The sequence below is a fragment of the Populus trichocarpa genome, chromosome 15 (assembly GCF_000002775.5).
Source record: "Populus trichocarpa isolate Nisqually-1 chromosome 15, P.trichocarpa_v4.1, whole genome shotgun sequence".
Taxonomy (NCBI): domain Eukaryota; kingdom Viridiplantae; phylum Streptophyta; class Magnoliopsida; order Malpighiales; family Salicaceae; genus Populus; species Populus trichocarpa.
Genome location: NC_037299.2, coordinates 1,225,206 through 1,250,255, shown reverse-complemented (window position 1 = coordinate 1,250,255; position 25,050 = coordinate 1,225,206). Strand labels below are relative to the sequence as shown.

Below are 25,050 nucleotides of genomic sequence, written 5' to 3'. Positions count from 1 at the left end.
TTATCCTTCTGCCAAAAAAATTATATCTGTTACTCAAGAACAAATAACTGGACAATCCAGAACAAAACAATTTCCCACATATTTCCATAAAATATTTGAAGAAACAAAACTGTACATTATTCCTCAACAACTACCAAATGAGCTTAACAATTTTCAAGCAAGCTGGTTGAAAGCTATTATAAAAAAAATAAAAATGAGCACCATAAATATCCTAATTTCTATACCAGCTGCACAATGCTACTTCTCACTTCTGCTCAATCATTCCAAGTCCCCAGGGTTCACATGTGGGAACCAAGCACCATTCTGGTGATCTTCAATTTATTCCTTCCACAGCATCATTCTATGAGATGATTGATCCTAGAATGATGTGCATCCTGTGTATCCCTTTTCAGCACTGTCTGAGGAAGAGAAGAAAAAAGACTCAAGGGTTGTCTACGTCATGACAGTGTGCTTGCTGCTGTCTTGATGTCTCTTGGTGAGGTCCTGGTGCCTCTTGACAAGGTCATCCTGAGTATTATCGGTGTTAATGGTAGCATCCTCTTCTTTCATGAGATATTTGTCCACCTGGGAAGCAGCTTGTCGTCCCTCTGATATTGCCCATACAACTAGGGACTGGCCTCGCCTGCAATCCCCAGCTGCAAAGATCCCTTCCACATTGGTTGAGAAGCGGCCATATTCTGCCTTGAAATTCGATCTATTATCTTGCTCCAAGCCCAACTTCTCTGCCACATTCTGTTAAAAACAAAGATGGGAAAAAAAACAGCATGAGAATTGTTGTGCAAGTATTAAAGAATTACGGGTGAGTTTTCAATCTTTTTTACAATTCTTATAGTTCTATTAATAAAATACTATTTTTTGACATTCTAATTACTATAGTGCTTAATTATTTAAATATAAATATAACATGATGGACATTTGTGTTTATCAGATGTGATTATATTCACTCATTTTCAAAAGAAGAGAGAAGATGAGGAAGGAAATACGAACCAGCTCAGGACCAAGGAATCCCATTGCTAGTAGGACTAGGTCAGCCTCAATAACTTCCTCGGAGCCCTCAACCTCCTTAAATTGAAATTTCCCTGTGGCATCCTTCTCCCAATGGACACGTACCAGCTCAAGTCCTTTCACATTCCCATTCTCATCTCCAATGAAACGCTTAGTCAACACCTCATAAGACCTCGGGTCTTTCCCGAACTTGGCGGCAGCTTCCTGGTGCCCATAGTCTACCCGGAATACTCTAGGCCACTGCCAAAAGAAATAAATTAGAACAGGTTCGCGGCATCTTATACTTGGGTGTGGTGCCCAAGCCAGCATGCATTTTGATCATGTTATTTTTATCCAAGTTTGTGAAATTATGTAAAGATCGATCGACATAAGATGAACCAACAAAACAAATAACAAGCATTAAGCACAATATAATCCAGATCCAAACAATCCCCCAACACCTCCCTCCCCTAAAAAAGACAATTGAAAAAACCAGAGGGCAATGGTTGAAATCAACATGCAGCAACAGAATGAAAGATCGTACCTGTGGCCAAGGGTTGCCCGGACCTCTAGTTCGTGGTGGCTCAGGTAGAAGCTCTAGATTTACAATGCTACTACACCCATGGCGAATAGATGTCCCAATGCAATCTGTTCCAGTGTCACCTCCACCAATGACAACAACTTTCTTGCCCTTTGCGGATATGTAGTTACCATCCTGCAAATTGCTGTCAAGCAAACTTTTGGTATTTGCATGAAGAAACTGCATAGCAAAATGGACGCCTGACAACTCCCGACCAGGTACCGGAAGGTCCCTGCAGAAAAAATTATTAAAGGTAACCATATCATCCAACACTTCATTAAAGTATTGTATTCCTATCAGGCAGGTAAGAATGTTCTTAACAATAAAAATCACTTCCTGAGAGACCAAAACTTCTCCAGCAAAAAAAAAAAAAAGTTGTTAACAAGGAGATCCAGAATCCAACAATGGCATCTAATATTTGCTTTCTACTCATGACTTGCCTTGGTTTTGTGGCTCCCACTGCCAAAACAATCGCATTGTTCTCATCTCGAAGCCGATCAAGAGAATACAAAGGATCAATTCCAACATTAGCATTTACCACAAAATTGATGCCTTCCTCAGACATAAGGTTAACACGCCGTTGAACTATATCCACTTTGTCAGTTTTCATGTTGGGAACTCCATACATCATTAGCCCTCCAATTCGATCAGCACGCTCATACACAGTCACCAAATGACCCATTTTGTTTAGTTGATCAGCAGCAGCCAAACCAGAAGGCCCGCTTCCAACAATAGCCACTCGTCTCCTGCAAGAGAAGGTATATGACATGACATTCTTCACTCATATAACATAGCATATTCTCATACAAATGAAATTCAAAAATATTTTAATTGTATAATTCAATAGGATATCGCCATTTCAATCAATGTCACATTTAAAATGACACCAGTTGCATAGAAGAAACCTTGATCAGTTCAAAATATGAAAAAACCCATGATCAGTTCAAAAGATGAAAAAACTAAGCAATAAAAGGCTTCTACTCATAATGCCAAGGTAAAAGAAAGGTATACCCAGTTCTCTTGAGGGGAGGCCGCGGAACCATCCAACCCTCCTCAAAGGCCTTGTCAATAATTGAACATTCAATGTTTTTTATAGATACTGGATCATCAATTATCCCAAGAACACAGGAACCTTCACAGGGTGCAGGGCACACTCTGCCAGTGAACTCTGGGAAGTTATTTGTCTCAAGTAACCTATCTAATGCTTCACGCCACCGATTTTGATGCACTAGCTCATTAAATTCAGGGATTTTGTTTCCAAGAGGGCATCCTGAGTTCTCCTGCATTTACCATCGAGGAGAACAAGGTGTAAAAATTCATTTCAAAATAGTGTAGAATTGACACCTGGTGCATATGCAGGATAAAGGTAGAATAACGCTTACCTGGTGACAGAAAGGAGTGCCACAGTCCATGCAACGGGCTGACTGGGTCTTTAAAAGAGGGCCAGGTTTTGACTCCTCAGTAACTTCCTTCCAGTCATTCATTCGAATATTTGGATCTCTGTACTGAACACCTTCTCGCTCATAAGCAATAAACCCTCGATGTTTAACAGCATCATTAACACGGGTAGGCCTTTTCAGAGGTCCATCTTCTACCTTCAGTGAATTTCAATGTCTCGTATTAAAACATGTACAAAAACCATTTCACCAATCATAAAACTAAAGCATGAATAAGCTCAAGTTATTTGGACAATTTTCACTAAACTCTAATAACCCCTTCTAGTAGTGCTTCAAATAATTATATCCACACAAATGCAACTCAGTTGTATCATAATTTTGTTTCATACACTATATAACAAACTGTGCAAAATGAGTCTTACATTTTTAAAACTGCAATCAATATAGTAATTTTAAGAACCTTAATAAAGATAAAAACAGTATACAAGACTTTTACATAAAAAAAAAAGACTATCAAAGAATTTACCTGAATGGAATTCCCATTCAAAGATGCAGCTGCCAGCTTCTTTAGCTCCTCAAAAGCATCTTTCTCCTTCAACTCTGCTTCATCTTGCTCCTCAGCTTCCTCAACTTCTTTAGCAGCTAGGTCAGCAGCCTCTTTTGTGGCAGATTCCTCTTTCATGTTGGCAAGAACACGTTTGTAATCCCTCGGGAAGACCTTAATAAATTTAGGTAGAAGATTATCAAAATCAGCAAGTACTTCTCTAGCTAGCAGGCTATTTGTGTGACGCTGGTGTTGTTGTATCATCATTTTTAGAGTTGTAATGTCCTCCTCTTCCTCGACTTTGTCAAGATCTACGAGTTCAGGATTGCAACGAGATCTGAATTTCCCATCCAAATCAAGAACATAAGCAACACCACCACTCATACCAGCAGCAAAATTCCTTCCAGTTTTCCCAAGCACAACAACAGTTCCACCTGTCATGTACTCACAGCCATGATCACCAACACCTTCTACAACAGCCCTTGCCCCAGAATTACGGACACAAAATCTTTCTGCTGCCATCCCATTGAAATATGCTTCACCACATGTGGCTCCATAAAGAGCTACATTACCGATCACAATGTTTTCTTTTGGATCAAACAGGCTTCCTTTTGGAGGATAAACTACAATCTTCCCACCTGATAATCCTTTACCAACGTAGTCATTGCCATCCCCTTCCAGTTCCAGCATAATGCCAGGGCAAAGGAAAGCTCCTAGACTCTGCCCAGCACTTCCTGTGAGTTTGATGTGAATAGTATCTGCGGGAAGCCCTGCCAAGTGGTAACGCTTAGTAACTTCATGACTAAGCATCGTTCCAACAGCACGGTTCACATTGCAGATAGGTGTTTCAATGTATACAGGAAGACCTTTTTCCAATGCAGCCTCAGAGAGTTTAATGAGTTTATTATCCAATGCCATGTCCAAACCATGATCCTGCTTTTGGACACAATACTGAGCAGCTTCAGGTCGAATGTCAGCAGCAGGTCTAAGTAACAAAGAGAGATCAATATTTTCCAGCTTCTCGTTGCTCTTAACAACTTCTTTATCAACTTCAAGCATGTCTGAACGACCAACCATCTCAGTCATCGTACGGAAACCAAGCTGTGCCATAATCTCCCTGAGCTCCTCTGCTAGCATAAAAAAGAAGTTGATAACATGTTCAGGTTCTCCAGCAAACTTTTCCCTCAGCACTGGATCTTGAGTAGCAATGCCTACGGGGCAGGTGTTCTTATGGCACTTTCGCATCATGATGCAACCAAGTGTTATAAGGGGTGCAGTGCTGAAACCAAACTCTTCTGCGCCAAGAAGGGCTGCAATGGCCACATCTCGTCCAGTTTTTAGTTGGCCATCAGTCTGAAGAACTGTTCGGCCACGAAGGTCATTGGCAACAAGTGTTTGATGGGTCTCAGCCAAACCAAGTTCCCATGGGAGCCCAGCGTTCTTGATGCCAGTCCATCGAGAAGCACCTGTACCTCCATCATGACCTGAGATCAAAACATGGTCAGCATGTCCCTTTACCACCCCACTGGCAATGACTCCGACACCAGCTTCAGATACCAACTTAACACTTATTCTGGCTGCTGGATTGGCATTCTGGGAAACAAAAAGAGAGATTCAAAGGTATCAGCAGGAGTGACCAACAGGTTGAACATATGAAGCGAGGACATAACACATGAAGCAGCAAATGCACATACCTTGAGATCGTGAATCAATTGAGCAAGGTCTTCAATTGAATAGATATCATGATGGGGAGGAGGACTAATGAGGCCCACCCCTGCAGTAGAATTTCTGGTAATTGCAATGTCTCCTATGACCTTGTGGCCAGGAAGCTCACCTCCTTCACCAGGCTTGGCACCCTGTGATCCAAGGCACACAAAAATCAGTCTAAATCAAATGACAAAAAGTAAACAAATTCAGTTCATATTTAATCTCACCAAATGCCAAAGCTATCACTTAAAGATGCAATGCACCCAGGGGTGCTTTGCAGACACAGCATCATCTGCCATGAACATAAATCCATAAACAATAGGAACCTCTGTTCCAACAGGAAAGCAGGGGCTAAATAGGAACACACAATGACAACAGCAGGACCATGACATAAACAGGAAGTTTCGATTTCAAAATGTGTGATTTTGACAAATACCTGAGCCATCTTTATCTGCAGCTCATCAGCATTTGTAAGATAGTAACTTGACACTCCAAATCTCCCACTTGCAACCTGCTTAATTGCACTCCTCTTTGGGTTCATTGAACCATCAGGAAGAGTCTCCATCCGAGATGGTTGTTCACCTCCCTCACCTTCAGTGGAAGAAAAATTAAAAAGAAAGAAAGAAATTACAACACATAAATATGAAGCAAATGTAGTGAGACAAGAATAGAAAAGGAGTTCAGAACCATAATTTTAGTAAAAATTCAACTATGGAAGACCAAAAAATACTTGTTATTAAACTTAAAAAAGCAAACAGGGTGATTCTATAATTTAAAAGCCAAACAGAGCGATCTATAATTTAAAAAACAAAAAGAATAAAAGGTGTTCTTGAAAAAGGTGAGAACATAGCTATCCTCTCCCCAAGTAGATACGTGCTTTTGCAAAATGGAAAGATAGACACAAGGAATTTATGACTTGCAGAACATACCTGTGTTTGATTTTCCTCCAATTTTGTTCATAGCCTGAGCCAGTGTGGTGTGTGCCTCCAATGATATTGATCCATAACTCATTGCACCAGTACAGAACCTTTTAACAATCTCACTGGCTGGTTCTACTTCATCCAAAGAAACTTTCACATCTGCCTCTTTGAACTTCAAAAGCCCACGCAAATTACAAGCTTTGTTTAACTCCTGAACACGTTTAGAATATTCCTTATAGGCAGCCACACTATTACCTCTGGCAGCTTCTTGAAGCTTTGCAATAGCAAGAGGATCATTAAGGTGAATCTCACCACCTTTTCTCCAATGATAATCCCCCGGATTGGGCAGTGCTACAGCTTCTGCACTTCCAGGAGGGAGAACACGGGAAGGAAATGCCAACTCATGCAAATGAAGTGAATCACGGGCAAGCATCTCAAATGTTGCTCCTTCTACCCTGCTTGGAGTTCCTGCAAAGCACTTGTCAATCACTTCTGATGAAAGGCCCAGGCCTTCAAAAATCTGAGCACCCTTGTAGGAGGCCAAAGTTGAAATTCCCATTTTGGCAAGCACTTTCATCATGCCATAGTTGCTTGCCTTGAAATACTTCTTGACTAGCTCATCCTTTGTGTGGAACTCGCCAGTGGATTTTGGTGGGATCTTGCCATCAACCTGTAATCTCCAAATGGCCTCTACAGCTAAGTATGGGCAGATAGCATCTGCGCCAAAACCAACCAATGTACAGAAATGGTGCACTTCACGTGGTTCAGCAGATTCAACTATCAACCCGACTTGAGTTCGCTCAAGCTTTTTTACTAGATATTGGTGGACAGCGCCAACAGCCAAGAGGGAGCTTGCAGCAACACGCTTTGATGAGAAGGCTAGCATGAAATAAAACCCAAAAGAAGTTAACTCACTGCCCATGTAGATCACTATGCTGTAATAAACTTCTAACTGCATGAGTTTACAAGGCCTTGGTAAATGTAAATCGAAGAATAGAAGTCATACCTCTGTCAGAAAGAACCAACACAGTATAACCTTCCTTGATTGCCTCGTGAGCTTCAGCACAAATCCTATCTAAAGTCTCCTCCAATCCCTTCCTACCCCGTTCCTTTGAATAAGTTATGTCGAGAACTTTGCTTCGCCAACCGCTAAAGTTCATTTTTTTCATTGCTTCCATTTGCTCAATTGATAAAAGAGGGCCTTTTAGAGAGAGACGGTGGCATTGTTCTTCAGTTGTTTCTGTCAAATCACCTTCTGGCCCAATCATGCATTCCATGGAAGTGACAATCTTCTCTCTGATGGGATCAATTGGAGGGTTTGTCACTTGAGCAAACATTTGCTTGAAGTACTCGAAAGTGAGTTTTTCCCTGTTAGACATGACAGCCAAGGGAGCATCATTTCCCATCGAACCAAGAGCCTCTGTAGCGTCCTTTGCCATGGGAAGCATCAGCATCTCCAAGGCTTCAACAGTATAGCTGCATGAGATTTATACAAAATCAGTATAAACTGCTTTTAAAAAAGTATTGGCTTCCAGATTCAAAGAAAGTTGATGCAGCCATAAGATTCACATACCCAAAAGCTTTTAATGGTGCCAGCAAACCATGAGTGCCCATATTCTGCATGCTGGTGTCATCATCAGATGCCTGAAGTGATGAAAAATCTAACTATAATGAGACTTGCACATGCACACAGAGGGAAAAATGAAGTATTTGAAAGTTTGTATAACACATACAGGAACAACCCCAGAAATGGCTGGAGCAACTCTCTCAGATTCTTGAACCGAGTCAACTATGTCACTGAGTTCAATCTTTTGCCTCTTCAGCCACTCTCCATAGGGCCTTGCTAGGGAATATTGTTGCTTCAAGGCTTCATCATCTACAATAATATGCTTCTCAAAATCCACCAGAAGCATCATTCCAGGGTTAAGTCTTCCTTTCCTAAGGACATCTTCAGGAGGAATATCCACAACACCAACTTCACTAGCCATGATAACTCGTCCACTTCGTGTAACATAAAATCTTCCTGGACGTAACCCATTGCGATCCAGAGTAGCTCCCAAGTAGTGGCCATCAGTAACTGAAAACAAAATAAAATAAAATAAATTAGCAAAAAGCAATAAATCAAATAGTGCACATGACAGCATTTGAAGAGAGCACATGAATTGTTCAAAACAATTACATGAGATAAGTGCAGGCCCATCCCACGGTTCCATAAGAGCTGAGAAGTATTCGTACAGTGCCCTCCTTTGAGGATCCATATTCTTGTCATTTTGCCAGGCTTCAGGAATCATCATCATGACAGCTTCAGGGAGACTTCTCCCAGCTCGAATTAAAAGCTCCAGCACACCATCAAAAGCCCCTGCAATTCAATTATAAAAAAATAAAAGTCAAAGACAAGTCAATATAAATATGATATCAAAGATGCACATGTAAACACACTGTTTATATTAATTTAAGCCTCTATAAATTCAAAACAAAAGAAATTCACCTGAGTCGGAAGAACTAGCATCTACAATTGGAAGAAGCTTCTTCATCTCATTCTTCGAGAGACCGAGCTCCTTGCACTTTATTAGGCCCTCGCGAGCCTTCATCCTGAAAAGCAATATTGGAAGTTAATATTCTTTCCCATACAAAAGAAAGCCCATAATCATTCCAGAGAGATAAAATAGCATATTACTATGCAATTGCAGATCAATGACACTAAACAAGGCCAAAACCGTCTCAGTTGGGGTGCTTACCAGTTTACATTGCCTCTTAGCGTGTTGATTTCCCCATTATGGCCCAAGACACGCATGGGTTGTGCACGATCCCAGCTAGGAAATGTATTTGTTGAAAATCGTGAGTGTACCTGAACCAAAAGAAAGGAACCAAGAATGTTATTTCAAGAATCCAGCCACTCAATTCATGAAAAGTAAAAGTGGTTTGAAAACCACAAGCATGAGAGTTGTCTTCAGGGCACTTCAACAAACTTTTATTGCAGCGTCTATACAAGAAACACTCAAACCTTAAGCTACCTTGACCAAACACCAACTGGAATTTTCCACCTCAAACAAGTGATCATATAGAGCACTGCAGTAAGTTTCTTACTTTCAACAATGAGGTTTCTTACCAACTCACCCATGGCATCCAATTCAGCATCCAAATTCAAATAGAAATCAAGGGAGTGGAAGAACTTAAGAGATCATTCAACTTCAATGCCTCAGAAGTCATTCCTCAACCTTGCATATCTTCAGTTACCGGTGGGTCCCATGCTGTTTGTTGAAGCATGTGTTAGTGTAATAGGAGAAAAGTGAAAGGATAAAATATTTACCAGGGCCATGTAGCTCGTAAACCTTTCATTGCCAAGATCTGCATAATAGTAACCCTTCAACTGTTCAGGCTTCAACTGACCTTTATAAACAACCGTCCTGCAGAATTCAATCAAAGGAATTGATAATTCTGTCAAGAGAAGCATTAGATAGGACCATATAAAATAGCTTATGACAAACCTTGAGGAAAGGGAACAGATATAAAAGTCCCTAACACCACCATATTGAAGGTTTAGTGCAGCTCTAATAGCTACCATTGACACCCTCCTTAATATGTACATCTGCAAAAACAGTGCAAACAATCATCAACAACGTAACTGTGGAACCTGAAGGTATAAAAATGCTCACTTGCATTGTTCAGAACCTGAAACAAATCCCTTCTTCCTCTTCATCTCCCCAATTTCTACCTCAAACATGGACAGCTACAATTACTTTGTGATGCTAATTACTTCTTTTGCTATATACTATTTAACAAAAATTCGAATAAAAAGCTACCTGCTGCTCAAAATCAGCCTTCGACCTAGGAGTGGCTGTAAGGAACACTTGCTCAATGACAGGCTCGGTCTGCAAAGCAGAATTTCCCAGTCCAGAGTTATCTGTTGGTACTGGTCGCCACCCAAGTACAGTATGCCCAAGAGACTCCGCAACCTTCATTGCCATCAAAATCAAAAACATAAGGAACAAAGTCAAAAAAAAAAAGTTAAGGTTATTTCAATTTTGACGGTCTCAAGATCACCTTAGTGAATACATTCTTGCTTTCTTCCTTACGATTATCAGATGTGGGCAAAAAGAACATGCCAACTGCATATTCCCCTGGTGGTGGCAGTTCGAACCCTATATCCTTAGCAACCTGAATAAACCAAATTGAAGTAAAATCAGCACCATGATCTAGTTTCCTTTTTAAATTAAATTCAGTAAAACTACTAATTCAAGGTTCGAAAAAAGCATTATGCATGCATAAAAGGCAAGAGATTTTAACCAAGAGTGCCGATTTTCACAGTTATTCTCAATCATTCATTAAATTCCCGAGCCTAAACCATGCAGGGATGCATTTGAAACATCAGATATGATTTCAGATGAAATATCAAATTTTTTTCTGTAAGAAAATATTATAAATGGAAAACATAGTGGGAAAATTGTAAGGAAATTAGATCCATTAAATATATCACCGTAAAGTCATTTTCACCATAACAAAAAAATAAATAAAAATAGAAAACAGCAAAGGAAATAAAAAGACACCTCCTTGTAGAAATCATGAGGAAGAGCCACAAGAATACCAGCCCCATCACCAGTATTCGTCTCACATCCACAAGCCCCTCTATGTGTCATCCTCACCAACATCTCCAAAGCATCATTTACCTTCAAAAACAACCGAAAAACAATCCTGTGCATAAAAGTCTTTAAATAAATAAATAAAAAGAAATTATCTTGAAATATCATACCGTTTTACGACTGCTATCCCCGGATAATTCAGCCACAAAACCAACCCCGCACGAATCCTTATCAAACGACGGGTCATACAACCCAAGCGGCTTCTCCGGCACACCGGACAATGCAGACCGGACAACAACTCGAAGTTTCGGCTCTCTACCCGGTCCATCCGACTGCCAAAAATGCAATCTCTCCGATCCAGCAGACCCCCGAACTTTACTTCCCAAAAACGATTTTCTCTCAACAACCACCGATTTCCTCGTCGAAGCACATCGGTTTGCCCTCGCGCTCCGCCGAGAAACAGATGCTGCTGTGGCAACATTGAGCGAAGGAGAAAGAGAAGACGATTTACTAAGCGAAGAAAACGGAGCTTTCACCGATTTTGGTTGAAGGAGAGCTCCAGAGCTCGCTGCAGCCGACATTACTCTCGTTTACACAAAAAACCTGAACAGTGAAGCTTTTTATTGTTCGGAAAAGCCAACGGGATTGGATTCGTATAAAGATTACAGTCTGATAACGATTATCAGCTTTTTTATAGTTATTTGTTGTGTAAGAAATAGTTTTTATTTTTATAAGAGTTTCACTAAAAATCAACCACTAACCCACTGATTCAGATCCGGAATTCAGATTAACGGAACTTGAGAGATCCGAATACGAAGAAAACAATCAGATAACACACAGAATATTCAAAAAAATTGATAAAAAAAAAAAAAGCAGCGCCGACGGTGAGCGGAAGGGGGGCTGCTGGGAGAAAGTTTATGGGTAAGTGAGTAGGTGTGTAATTGGAACCGGCGAGTCAAATTTATAGAGAAGAGAGACCGATAAAAATGGAGAGGGGGGGGGAGGAAAGAAAAGGCGGGGGAGTGGGGTCGACATGGATGCCAAATTTAACCTCACGATTGATGAAAAGAGTTTGACAGCTTTGATGACACGTGTGTAGTGTCCCTATGCGGCACGCGACAGCCGCTCATGGTGGGTCCCAAGGAGAAGGGATTGGGATAAACACACCCACCCTTTTCCGTCGGAGGCAACAGATGAGAGGTTAGTGTTTGTTTTTAGGTTCGGAGCCGAAGCTAGTGAGGTTAATTAAGATGGTGCGTTTTTATTTTGGGAAGTGAATGTTTTTAGTAAATAGACGTTGAAAAGGAAGGTAGTGTTTTTTTACTATAATTCGCGGCAGCGGATTGATATAATAAATTCATAACTCGACCTTAACTGAATTTTAATTTAGACTAATTTTAATATTAATTCGGTGAATTGATTGTTTTTTATTATAATTATTAAATATAGAACAACATAATAAATTTATAATCCAAAACTTGAATTGCACTGGATTTTAATTTCAATTAATTTTAATATTGATTAGGTGAATTATTCTGTTTTTTACTATAATTATTAAATTTAAAACAATAAATTGGCATGATAAATTTATTATCCAAAACTTAATCTGGATTGAATTTTAATTTTTATTAGTTTTAATATTAATTTGGTGAATTTATTTGATCAAATTGAATCTAAATTAATATTTTTAATAAAAAACTAAAATAATATTATTTTAAATAAAAATAATAGGCATAAATTTAGATGATAACTCATAAATTAACCCAATAACTTAATAAATATACCCTTTTTCAAGTTAAACCTTGATACAGGTATAGTAATTATATTTTTTTTACCTTTCTGTTTTCTATATATATATATATATATATATATATATATAATTTTTTTATACAAACGCTCCACATTGATTATTAATATTTTTCACACCAAGTTAATTATTTAAAATTCCTGCAAATTATATTTGACTATTTATAAACTTGACACATGAGAGTTCGTGTGAAAAAATAGCATAAGAAGTTGTTTTATTAAATTATTCTGAATAAATTATATGTGTGTGTGTGTGTGTGTGTGAAAAATTATTGTAAAAATTGGTCGTGGAATTAAATTGGTATATAATTTGATGTAAATATCTATTTTCGTCCAATAAAAGAAGTAAGTGACAACGTGACGTGACGCTATACAACGAAAATGAATTAGACCAAAAAAAACCGAAAATTACATACGCGGCCACTTGTAAACGTGATTTCTTGATGGCTGGGAGGTTTTTTTTTTTTTATGCGGCCAGTGGTTAAAGTGACTGTTTTGCCCATACCAGTTACCACCATAACTTTAATTAACGTTGCCTAATTAAGGTAATTCCATTAACAATTTTAAAATAATATTTTTATATATTTTTTAATTTATTCAAACACTTAAAAACAAAAACTATCATATTTCCAAATACTCACACTTCATGCAAATGCATGAACCATGTTTGTTGCATTTAATTAGTACCTCATAATAAATAACATAGACATATTTGGTTAAAAAACATAAAAATAGATATAAAATAACTTTGTTTTTTAAATGGTAATTTTTTAGTTTTTCTTCTTTTTTTTCTTTTTCAGTTTATAAATTTTACTTGTTACTATTTTTATTTTTCTATTCAATATTATTAAGCTTCTATAGTTTTTTTCTTTTCTTTTTTAATTAGTAATGACAAGTTTTTATAGTTTATTTTGTATAAAATGTTGTGTTAGCTTTTTGACGAGTAAGATTTTAATAAATAAAAATTAAATATTTTGAATATCTCTATATATTTTTAGTATTTTTAATTTAGAAGAGTTTTAACTTGCATAACATTATTTTTTTATATGAAAGTGGATAATTTATTATAACCCAATTAATAAGAGATTCACTAAGTTGATAAAAAGGTCGGGTTCGCCAAACTTGATTAATTAAATTTTAATTTTAATATACAAAATATAATCTGAAAATATCCTGATTTTAAAATTAAAAAAAATCAACATGAGAACAAAGTTTTTAAACCATGTCACTCTAGCTTGAACCGGTTAAGGATTGGGTAGTCATTTAAAGATTGTTTTTTTTTAATAAAATAATATTTTATATATATATATATATATTAAAAAAATCAAATTAAATTTTAACCGGGTCACATTTGGACCCATTATATCCCCATTATATCAATTCCTATCCAGTTTTTTTAAACCTAGTGTAGGTTAGGTTTCAATTCCAACAGGTTTTGAGGGAACATTTGGGAACGTAGTCTAACCTATATTCCTAGAAATTTTAAATATTTTTATTTAAAATTAATATTTTTTAGTATTTTTAAATTGTTTTAATGCGCTGATATCAAAAATAATTTTTAAAAAATAAATATATATATTATTTTAATATATTTTTAAATAAAAAATACTTTAAAAAACAACCACAACCGCGCTATCAAGTAAACACTCTTCTTCCTGCAGGACCCGCCCGGATTTAATAACAGTAATTGCCGGTCAATGAAGGAAAAGAGGTCAACGAAAATTCACTTAAAACAAAATTTTCGCGGGGAAAGGTAGATTTTGCTCCCACCTACTACCTTTATGAAGGTGGCATCTACCATTTTAACAACGTGGAAACTGCTTCTGGGCCAAAGTTGCTGAGAGCCAAAAGCGCAAGGAAGCTTTATATGATCACAGAGCCTTTGTCTTTTACGTAGATTTTTTTAACCTGTAATATTTTATTAGCCTTCCTCTTTTGCTCCTGCTCAGAACTTGCCTGTCTTGATACAGGACCTGGAAAGACTAAAAAGGAGCTCATAAAAAGAGAGCCGAGCCAGAGCCAGAGCCAGTAATATTTCGCAGCAGCAAGTAAAATTTATTCTTACGCTATTATTTTATGGAAAATAGAAAGAGATATTCTACTTTATCATATATATATATGTGTGTGTGTGTGTGTGTGTGAGATTATTTAAAAATAATAAATTACTAATATCTATATATATGAAATAATATGCAAGGATACATAAGTATATAGTACATAAAATTTATATTAATTTAATATATTAGTGCATATCATGTTTTAATTCATATAGTATAATAAGAAAATACATTAATTTCACTATGGAGATGGGATATCATAGAAAATAACTTTCAAGGTTCAACAAATTCCCAAAAAAAATATCTATTAATTTTTTTTTTTAAATATAATGTTTTCTATTATTTAAAAAAACAAGTTAATATCTTCAAAATGTTATTTTTTAACTTATATGATTTTGAGAAAAAAATTAATTTATTTTTTATGACATAACTAAATATCTCAAAAATATATTTATTTTCTAAAAAAAATCATTTTCCATGTATAGAATTTACTTTCAAGAAAAGAACCGAGCCTCATGTTAAATACATTATATTATTCTAAATCAACCCCATTCCTGCCTCAACGTGTGGTAGTTGACTCGCCCAAAAAAATAAATAAAAAGCGTGGTTGGTGGCTAGCAACCCCCTAGTTTAATTTATATATGGTTTAATATATGATATTTTATCTTCCTTTCACCTTTTAATCCAACCATGAACTTCTAGGAAATGGTCCCTATATAATAAGTTCGAATGGTTTAATCATAAATTAGCAACATTATAAGTCACATGCTTTATCCCCACCTACTCCCATGTCTCAATCTTCTAGCTAACCATTAATAAAGACTGTTTAGTATAAATTGTTTTTTAAAAATATATCAAAAAAAAATTAAATTTTTTTTTAAATTATTTTTAACATTAACACATCAAAATATCAGGAGAAAAAAATTAAAAACTTTTTAAAACTGTTGTTGGACCGCAGTACCCGCTAACAAAGTAAAAGGGACTTGAAATTTAATTTCAGGCAAAGTCAGGGACTGCTTTGCAAGGAAAAAGTTATAAGAACTCCTTGTTGTCAAAGTTTGGAGAATTACGAAGTTTTCTTAAATATACAGGATTGTATTCTCTTAGTTGTTGGTGGAGTAATTGGACCTTCCGGCAGAATTTTTTTTTTCCTCTTAGAAATAAATTAGTTTGGTGAATTAAGAATCTTAATCTCTATAGTAGGATCTTGACTATTTGTTGTCTACTTACTCAAGTTATACTTACCCATTAATTTTCAATTATGGTTTTGGTCGGTTGATACGTACATGTTCTTAAGATATATATATACGTACATGTTCTTAAGATATATATATATATATATCATTTCACTTGAGTTTTATTTATTAGCCTTGTCATAGGTATATGAAATATATCACCACCTAACTTCCATTGACTTGTTAGGTGAGTTGCGGTTACTTTTTATAGTATTTTTTCACTTAGAAATGTATTAAAATAATATTTTTTTATTTTTTAAAAATCAATTTTTAATATTAAAGCATCAAAAAGATCTGAAAATACCAAAAAATATTAATTTGAAAAAAAATAAAAAAATTTAAATTTTTTATAAAACGCTTTTGAAATGTAAAAACAAACGTTAAATGTATATTTGAAATTGTGATTATAGTGTGAAAAAAAGAGAAAATGATTTGGTCTATTTTTATATAATATAATGAGATAGGTTTTTAATTTATATTTATAGTTTTAAGATTGAATTTCCAGTCTATCATTCTGTTTTCCTCACCTAAATTAACATTATCAATCATGTATATGATTTAATACTATATATATATATATATATATATATATATATATATATATATATATATATATATATAAAAGCAAGCCCAATGGATGAGGAGAGAGCCATCAAGGAGAAAAGTATATAAGGGGAGAAAAAGGTATTAAAAGGGAAGAGAGGTTTGATCCCATATGATATTGTAAATATATTTGAAAAAATTTTAATTAAAAATTAAAAAGTTGTTGCGTGTGTGTTTAATGAAATGAAATGATTATTATTTTTTTCATTTAATCCTTTAATATCTATTTAATTTTGAATTTATCTTCATAAATTATTTTAATTTATTTTTTATAAAATTATCATAGTCTCAAATAAATATTTTAACATATTTATTTTTGATTTTACAAACATATATTTTTATATTTATTATTCAAAAATAAATAAATAAAGATACATAATGGTCCCCCGTGGCAACTACATACAAGATGGCATTTACTACCAGTATTTCGTTGCATACTTGGTGCTATACTGTTTGTCAATTATTATGTGTATAAAACAAGCTCTCTCCGTCGCGGCCACCTTAGCACTTTAACCAGACATCGAAAGGATGAAACTGACCGCCGCTGTCTTGTCTAGTTTTTTGGAAGTTCCCAGGCAGAACATGAAACAAGACATGCATAGACTTCTACCGGCATGTATTTTGTTATTGCTGTAATTTTTGGCGCTGTAGTTTTAAAAATTATATTTAAAAAAATCACAAATTGTGTTTTTTTAACCAATATTTTTTTAAAAAAAATTCAGATAATCCATATAAAATTATAGCATATATTAATTAAGTAAATATTTTTAATATATGATGAGGGCTAAAAGACAAACTGCACCGAACCATATCTCAAAAACAAATAATAGAGCCTAGCTGTCACATTTTACAGGGAATTCTTATACATGCAGGACCCTTGATCAACAAAGATCCAATCCTGTGATTTTAATGGCATATTTATGTGATAAATCGAGTAGATAACTTCACACACATGTGACGTTACCACGCATATGTATCCATAATATTTTGCCCTTTTTCTTTCTTGAAAAAAATGTTTTTTGATTGGATTTAATGGTGGAAATTTTGATCCCTTGTCGATGGATTGATTGACTTTTCGTTGTTTTTTTGTCCATAATTCATGTTACTGGAGGATAAGATAATGACTTCTTGGATTATGTGCCCTTCTTTCTTAACCTTTTCCGTGGCCAATAAAACGTCCGATCCCGTTAGTTTTAATTTGAACAGAAATTGAATTTCAATTGCAATTTTTTTTTAGGAATATTGACATATATTTACATGATTTATTTTTAAAAAAAGTTTTTTTTATTAACGTGGATGTTCGGTTAGCTTGCGCGTACCTCGACTAATCTCACAGGCCCTGAAATTAACGACCATATAAGCGTCTAATAGCTATTATATTAGCAACCGCATGGCTCGAACATGAAACCACAGAGAATCAAACCACTTAATTTCAAGCTCTTATTACTGGACCACCTAGATATGGTCGATTTATTTTTCTAAAATATATTTTAAAACATCCTAACATAAATGTAGTGGAATAGCTATGAATACGTGGATTTGAGAAACATATGACTACGAGCAATTGTCTTTTAAAAGGTTAATTTGCTATTTTTCTTAATTATTTGGGTTTAAATCTTGGATTGTCATTTAGAAAAATTCATTAAGTCGCTCTAAATATATAAGATATATATAAAATGTGTTTTTAGAGAAATTTAATCTCAACTGACAAGTAAGCTAGTCCAATTATATATATATTTTAAAAATCTAAGTATGTAGTCCAATTATCTATATATATACTTATTTTGTTTTTTGTTTTCTAAAATTAATGTGCTATCCCAAGTCCCTAGTTGCCAACTTGGTAGTGTGTTAAGTAAGATAACTGAAAAGGTAAATAGTAAATTGTGGATAGAAATTAGAATTCTTAAACTCTAAAATTATAATATTAAATTATATAGAAATTAATAGGGAGAAACTCTGATATATTTTGAAAAGTCCTTGACTCAATAATTTGGTAAAAAATAAAAAAAGAAATTGTTTATATAAAATTAAAAACCGATATAATCAAAAGAATTCAAAGCATAGTAGAAAAAATAATAAGAATTCAAAATTAATCCAGGAATAGTTAAAATAAAAAAAATAAAAACTTCACGTTCTAATTTGAGTGCTTTCCGAGCCTCTAATTATATATTTTATATTTTTACTTTTAATTTTAAAAATTTCATGGGGAAGTTAAAGTCTGTTTGTTTTTGTATTTTAAAAATATTTTTAAAACAAATTGATTTTTTTTTATATTAATTTTTTTTTGTGTTTTCAAATCATTTTGATATATTAAAGTTAAAAAAATATTTTTTTAAAAAAATATTATTTAAATATATTTATAAATAAAAAATATTTTTTTTAAAAAAAACTACCATAATCCTACTCATTCTCATGAACACATTCACAATATAAATTTTAAAAAAATTGAATTAATTGAAGGTTTTTTCCCCCCCTGGAAACACGATGTCTGTACAGTTGTGGCCATGAAAACAATGTGACGTGAGTCCAGAGGAGAGCTGATCACGCTAGTGGCAGAAAAAACAGGCATGGTCCATCAAGACGAGGCAACCAACGACGTGTCACTGATATAAAATCTCCTCGATTATTTGTCCGTGGGTGGTCAATGTGTATCTTGTAACATATAAAAAACATTGAAAGATATATATAAAAAATTAATTTGATATTTTTTAAATAAAAAATAATTTTAAAACATCTTAAAAAATAAAAGTCACCATCTTGCACCTACACTTATGAGCTTATTTGGTAACGTGTTCCGCCTCGTGTTTCAAAAACTTTGGAATATATTTTTGTTTAAAATTAATTTTTTATATATATTTTTAGATTATTTTAATGATTAAATATAAAAAATAAAATTTTTAAAAAATATTAATTAAATATTTTTTTAAAAAAAATACAATAAAAAACAATAATTTTTGTATTATGCCGGACCGTTTGGGAACGCGGTTGAAACCGCGTTCCCTCAGATTTTAAAAAATAAAATTTTGCTAAAAATTATTTATTTTTTATGTTTTTATATTGTTTTGATATACTAATTTCAAAAATATTTTTTTTTAAAATAAAAAAATATTATTTTAATATATTTTTAATAAAAAAAACATTTTAAATAGTAAATATTGGCAGAATCCCAAACAGACTAGATATGTTCCGCCATGAACGATGAAACAACTCTGTTCTCTTGTTGTTTACTGCAAAGAATTGTCTACTCGCTTGCATGCATATATATGGATGCTAGGAAGTAAGAACACACGACCATCGTTTTTGGAAGATTCACTGTCTCTACCCTTGTCCATTCGAGGGGACGATTCATAATAATCTGTTTGGGATCAACTTACCAAGAATCTTTGTATTTATTTTCTTTTTATAAAAAACATCAAAATTTATTTCTTAACTCATATTGAATAAAATTAAAAAATCTCAGTGGGGTCAAATGACCCTATTAATTAAGCTATAATTCAGCATTGTTGAGGCCAGATTCTAAAATGCGACTAATTAATCAAATATAAATATATTATTTTTCATAATAAAATTTAAATATTATAAGATTCACTCGACTGACAAGGAGTATGATTATTAATTAACAAAAAGCTAAAACGCATGACATATTCACTGTAGCAATTTTACTGTAGCTCTACACTAATTGTTACTGTTTTTACCCTTCTCAACAAAACAATTGGCCTTGACATTAAGGGTAATAAACATACTTGCTTTTTTTTTCTTGATTTGAAATGATTAGAATACTTTTTAAAGCAAAAAAAAAAAAAAAGAGAGATAAAAGGGAACTGCCATGGAGGGCCTGCTTAGACTTTTATCTTTTGAAATCACAGTAAAATAATTGCATTGTCCTTGAATCAATTTTTATTATGATTATGTCTAAGCGCTCTCTAGTCTTTCTATCATATTTTTCTTGGTAATTTATGGGTTGAATCTAGGGTAATTTGATATTTTAATTGAGATAAAATATTATTTATTATTACAAAGTTGCCGACCCTTGTTGTTCAAGTAGTTGCGGGTTGCGTTCGTATATTTTAGACGGTGCATACAACGCTATTTATTGACCAAACATCAATTTTAACTGTAGTGTTTGAATCCTAATAACAACCCTTTTAATAACAACCCTTTTATTATTGGATGATGCGTGTAACCAAAGTTCTTCTAGTTTGGCACAAACAAACTTTTTTTTTTCATTCTTCTTCTCAATTTTGCCCTCCGCGGTGTCAAAGCAAACATTTTAATTTATTTTTCTTCCATATTTAGCTTCCTTTTTTTTTTTAGTATTATTCAATCGAATTTGATCATATTAACCAAGTAAAAAAACCTAGCTGGGTCAACTTTCAAGTTAATATTTTATTTAACTTAACTAAAAACCTAACTTGAATTATGTGAAAATTCTTGTTGTGTACATGAAATAATAAATGATATTCTAGTAATTACTTATCGTGGTTCTGCTTTAAAAAAAAGAGATAAAGAAGATAATAAAATTCATAACCTACTAAAAAAAATAATAATACTCTATCTAGAATTTCTCTCCTCTTTGTATTTTTTTAAATAATATAAAAAAATTAATAAGATATCATTATTTTATCAAAACCGTAAATGTTTATTTTTTTTAATGAAGCCGCCAATCTCAATTTTTTATATATATATATCAACACGTAATGAGATGGCTGGAAAAATCTAGCAAATCATAGTGGTATCTAAAGCTATTTGACATGACCCATGGTTCGAAAGCACGAGTCATTTTGAGTTCCACACGTGGTTCCATTATTTCAAAAGTAGCTAAAGTTAAGATTGGGTCCGTGCTGCCCCCTAACCCCCTAACCATGCATTATATTAACCCCATGAATTAGACCTAACTAAGAGAGCTTCAATTATTGGTTTGATTTTTAACCTTTAGACAAAAGCATGCAACTAGCATGGACACATCCTCAAAAGCAAAGGTAACGCGGTACATGGGTTTTTTTATTTTTATTTATTTACTTTTATATATATATATAATAATTATTCTCATATTTTACATAAAAGTCAGCGTTGTGACATTGCTTGCTTGCTTTACTGCCTATGTTGAGAGGTTTGGCACGATGAACACTTCCTATGATCACCAAACATGATCCCACCTACCTTCGACAATTATTAACTTTAATTTGCATTTGCATTTGCATTACATGACGACGAAGATGATGCCAACATGGAGATTCTTGTTTTTTTTTTTTGTTTTTTTTGTCTCTACCTACTTTTTTTTTTTTTATTGAGATAAAATTTGTAAGCCGTTTTGCAAGTGTTTGGTGTGTGCGTGTGTGATTATTGCAGTTTAATGATGTATTTGATGAATTTATAGAATTGGACTGATGAAGCTAAATTGAATATGATAAAACTATCATATAAAAATAAATGGGATATAAAATAAAAGAATATAGTCTTTTTTTTCCTGTTATAAGTGCACCGAAAACATCACAATTGAAATTATTTTATTGCCATGTGATGAAAATTACCCAACTAATACTTGTTTAAGTATGCAATTTTTGTGTAATGACCTTTACTATGCAAAAATATTTTCTAATTCTAAGTGAAAGAACTTTATATTTGTTTTTTTTTTAATATAAAATTAACATCCACCATGCACATAAGATATAGCAAAATATTTTATTCATTTCAACAGCCTATTTGGTAAAAATTATTTCCCTTTTCTTTTCCTGCTGTAAAGGATATTCGTTTCAACATATCATAATTCCCAACAAGGAATATATAAATAAAAATTCCAACATCTCCTTCTCCTGGATGATTGCTGCTTCACTGCAATTATTGGGCTCTCCAGTTTGGTTAATTTCTAAATTGCTCTTTTAACAAGGTTGGTTGTAGGTTTATTCGGGGAAATCAAATCAAACCAACAAAGTATAATTGAATTAATCAATTTAATTAAAAATTAATTAGATTCAGCTGAGTCAATTCAAATTTAACTAAGTTTACCTCCAAATCAATTAAAAAAAATCTCAACTTATACCATAATTTAAAATGATTATTATTATATCAACCCGCTTAGTCAATCGGATAAATAAACCATTTGGGAACGTGGTGCAAACTGTTTGGGAACGCGGATAAAAAAATATCATTGATATATATTTTAGCACGAAAAATTATTTAAGAAGCAATTTTTCTTAAATCCATAGTTGTTTGAATATTTCTTAAATCGGCAACATTGCTATATTTTTGCTTAAATTTCAGGAATATGAACTACATAAATAAACAATTCTTTCTAAATTCCTCTTATTATTAATTGGATATTCTATGATAAGAAAATGTAATCGGATCATTCGATTTAAAAAACAAAACAATTTATTAATTTGTAAGATTATAAAATACCCACTTAGTACTACACCATTTTTAATAAAATCCAAGGTGTGATTGATTTTTATAATCATCATGACGACGATTGATTACCGATTTCTTGGTTGGTAGCAGGCATATGCATAATTTTCCATATTCAAAATTCAAGATTCATGTACTATAATACTTGCAGTTCTTGAACCAACCACCCCCAGGAATTAAAATAAATAACGTGCAGAGCAGCTTGCTTAAAACATTATTATGAAATCCAAGTCAAATTAATAGGCTGTGTTTGGCCTTTTCTATCGTCCAATTTGTGAGGTGGAATCTGTGACCACCATGAATCTAAAATTAGTGTGCAATTAGAGTTCTTTAATTGTCTACCAACATACAACATGGACCGGATACTGGAATGTCCAGGTCAAATAGGAAAACTCGTTAGGAGATAGGCTGACGAGAATAGGAGCTGTTGAGGAATTCGGTAACACAGACATTGACAACCTGCACACATATACGAATTCAACAGCGCAGATATTGACAGCCTACAAGCATATGTGAATTCGGCAATGCGTAATGGTTTGGACAAGTCATGGGTTTGACTTGAAACGATGCTTAATTAATCGAGGTTTATCTATAATCAACCATTTTAATATCCCTGCAGGCTTTAATTTACAACAAATTAACTTGAACTGTTAATCACGAACTGGGATTTGGATTGCATATTCCTGGTGCTCTATATGCTGGTCTGCTTACATTTTGAATTAATTATGGAGCAGAAGTGATTAACAATCAAGCAGATATAGGGGTTGGTGTTAAATTTATTTGTTAAAAAAAGAAATATTTAGGTCTTAATTAACATGTAAACTGGTCTAATTACTCCAACTGTTAAACGAAATAAAAGTAATAATCTTCTATGATTAACAATAAAATGGAGAAAGATGTCAAAACCAGAGGAAAGTGAATGCCTCACCACGCTAATATCAAACCATAGATTAAAATCCACGTGGGAAATTTTTGACTTTTTCTTCACAACAGATCCTAATTACTTACCAACCACAAGAGTCGTTTTCAAGGGACGTGGCAAGTTATTTGGTGTGATAGCAATATGATTTAATTAGGGATAGAAATTAGTTGTAACAACTTAATTACATGGAGGTTGATGTTCGATTTATTCGAATAATTAAAGACGAGTGTAGAGAGGTTTTTACTTTTATATATGAAGGAAGAAGTGAAGATATAATTATAAATATTTATCAAATATGAAGGTGGATAGAGTATTCTTTGATTCGATAGATTAATTTCTATACTCGTGTGTGTGTGTATAATTTACCGTACCTATAATTCTTAGTATATATTTAAAATAATTTATGTATTTTTTTTCTTTCTAAAATTATCTTAATTATTTTCTACAAATGATGCAGGGGATTTTCAAAAAAAAAAAAAAAAAAATCTTTTCCTTATTTTTTTTTTATTTTTTTAGTTTAGGAATTTCATTCTTTTCCATTTTTATTTTCATATGTAAATAGAGAATGGTTTTCTTATTTTTATTTTTGTATCTAGTATTAATATATTTGTTTAGATTTTTCCATATAAAAAGATGTAATAGCTTTTTGGCAAGTCAGATTTGAATAAATACAAATTAAATGTTTTGGGTGTCTCTTTTTACAATTATGATATTTTATTTATTTATTCATTTTTTTTTAATCTTTGGAGGGTTTTTATTTATAACAAATTTTGTTATCCTTTATTTTTTGACCACGCTAGTTGACATTATAGCCCAACAATTCTTGATAGTTAAATGATATGTGCTGGTTGTTATTAGAAATTTTAGCGCTGGGATCCATGATAGGATGACTATCATAAAAGTGTTCCTTGTGGTTAAATGTTATGTGTTGTTGTTAGAAATTCTAGTGGTGAGGTCTATGATAAGAGAGTCCGCATAAAAATATTAAAAACCTACAATGAGATGACCCTTATAAAGGTGTTAAAAATCCATAATGGAATGACGTGTGTATAAAAAGACCATTGAATTTCCAACCAAAATGGTATTGCTAGAAGAATATTATGCTGGATTTTTTTATGGAGAAGGATAGTCTCTGACTAAAAAGGTTATGCTCTATGAACAATTTAAACTTGAAAATGAGTTCCTTCCAACCTATAAAGACTGATGTATGAGCTTTTTGGTAAAATAAATATTTTTCTTAATTATTTTTATTTCTTCCTCTTCAATTTAGGATTTTTTTTCCTATGCTTTTCTAGTTTTACCATTTGAAG

General features: G+C 33.5%; 1 protein-coding gene across 3 annotated transcripts; it reads right to left on the bottom strand.

Annotated features, from left to right (window-relative positions):
* Positions 1–59: 59 nt before the first annotated feature.
* Positions 60–11,637, bottom strand: LOC7453835 (glutamate synthase [NADH], amyloplastic). 3 transcript variants are annotated; one of them, XM_002321983.4, is made up of 22 exons: positions 10,883–11,637; positions 10,680–10,799; positions 10,177–10,290; positions 9,936–10,088; positions 9,621–9,721; positions 9,443–9,539; positions 8,871–8,980; positions 8,621–8,724; positions 8,312–8,491; positions 7,866–8,209; positions 7,706–7,776; positions 7,139–7,608; positions 6,142–7,011; positions 5,649–5,803; positions 5,200–5,361; positions 3,488–5,098; positions 2,947–3,159; positions 2,576–2,844; positions 2,005–2,310; positions 1,529–1,796; positions 988–1,245; positions 60–732 (listed from the first exon to the last, which is right to left on the bottom strand). In XM_002321983.4, exons 1-22 carry the CDS (start codon positions 11,291–11,293, stop codon positions 433–435), a joined length of 6,687 nt encoding a protein of 2,228 aa, XP_002322019.3. In that variant the 5' UTR covers positions 11,294–11,637; the 3' UTR covers positions 60–432. The 3 variants fall into 3 exon arrangements, with proteins under 3 accessions (XP_002322019.3, XP_024441952.1, XP_024441951.1); XM_024586184.2 differs by lacking the exons at positions 9,443–9,539; positions 9,621–9,721; positions 9,936–10,088; ... (1 more) ...; positions 10,680–10,799; positions 10,883–11,637 and adding an exon at positions 9,242–9,354; XM_024586183.2 differs by lacking the exons at positions 9,443–9,539; positions 9,621–9,721; positions 9,936–10,088; ... (1 more) ...; positions 10,680–10,799; positions 10,883–11,637 and adding an exon at positions 9,250–9,288.
* Positions 11,638–25,050: the final 13,413 nt, after the last annotated feature.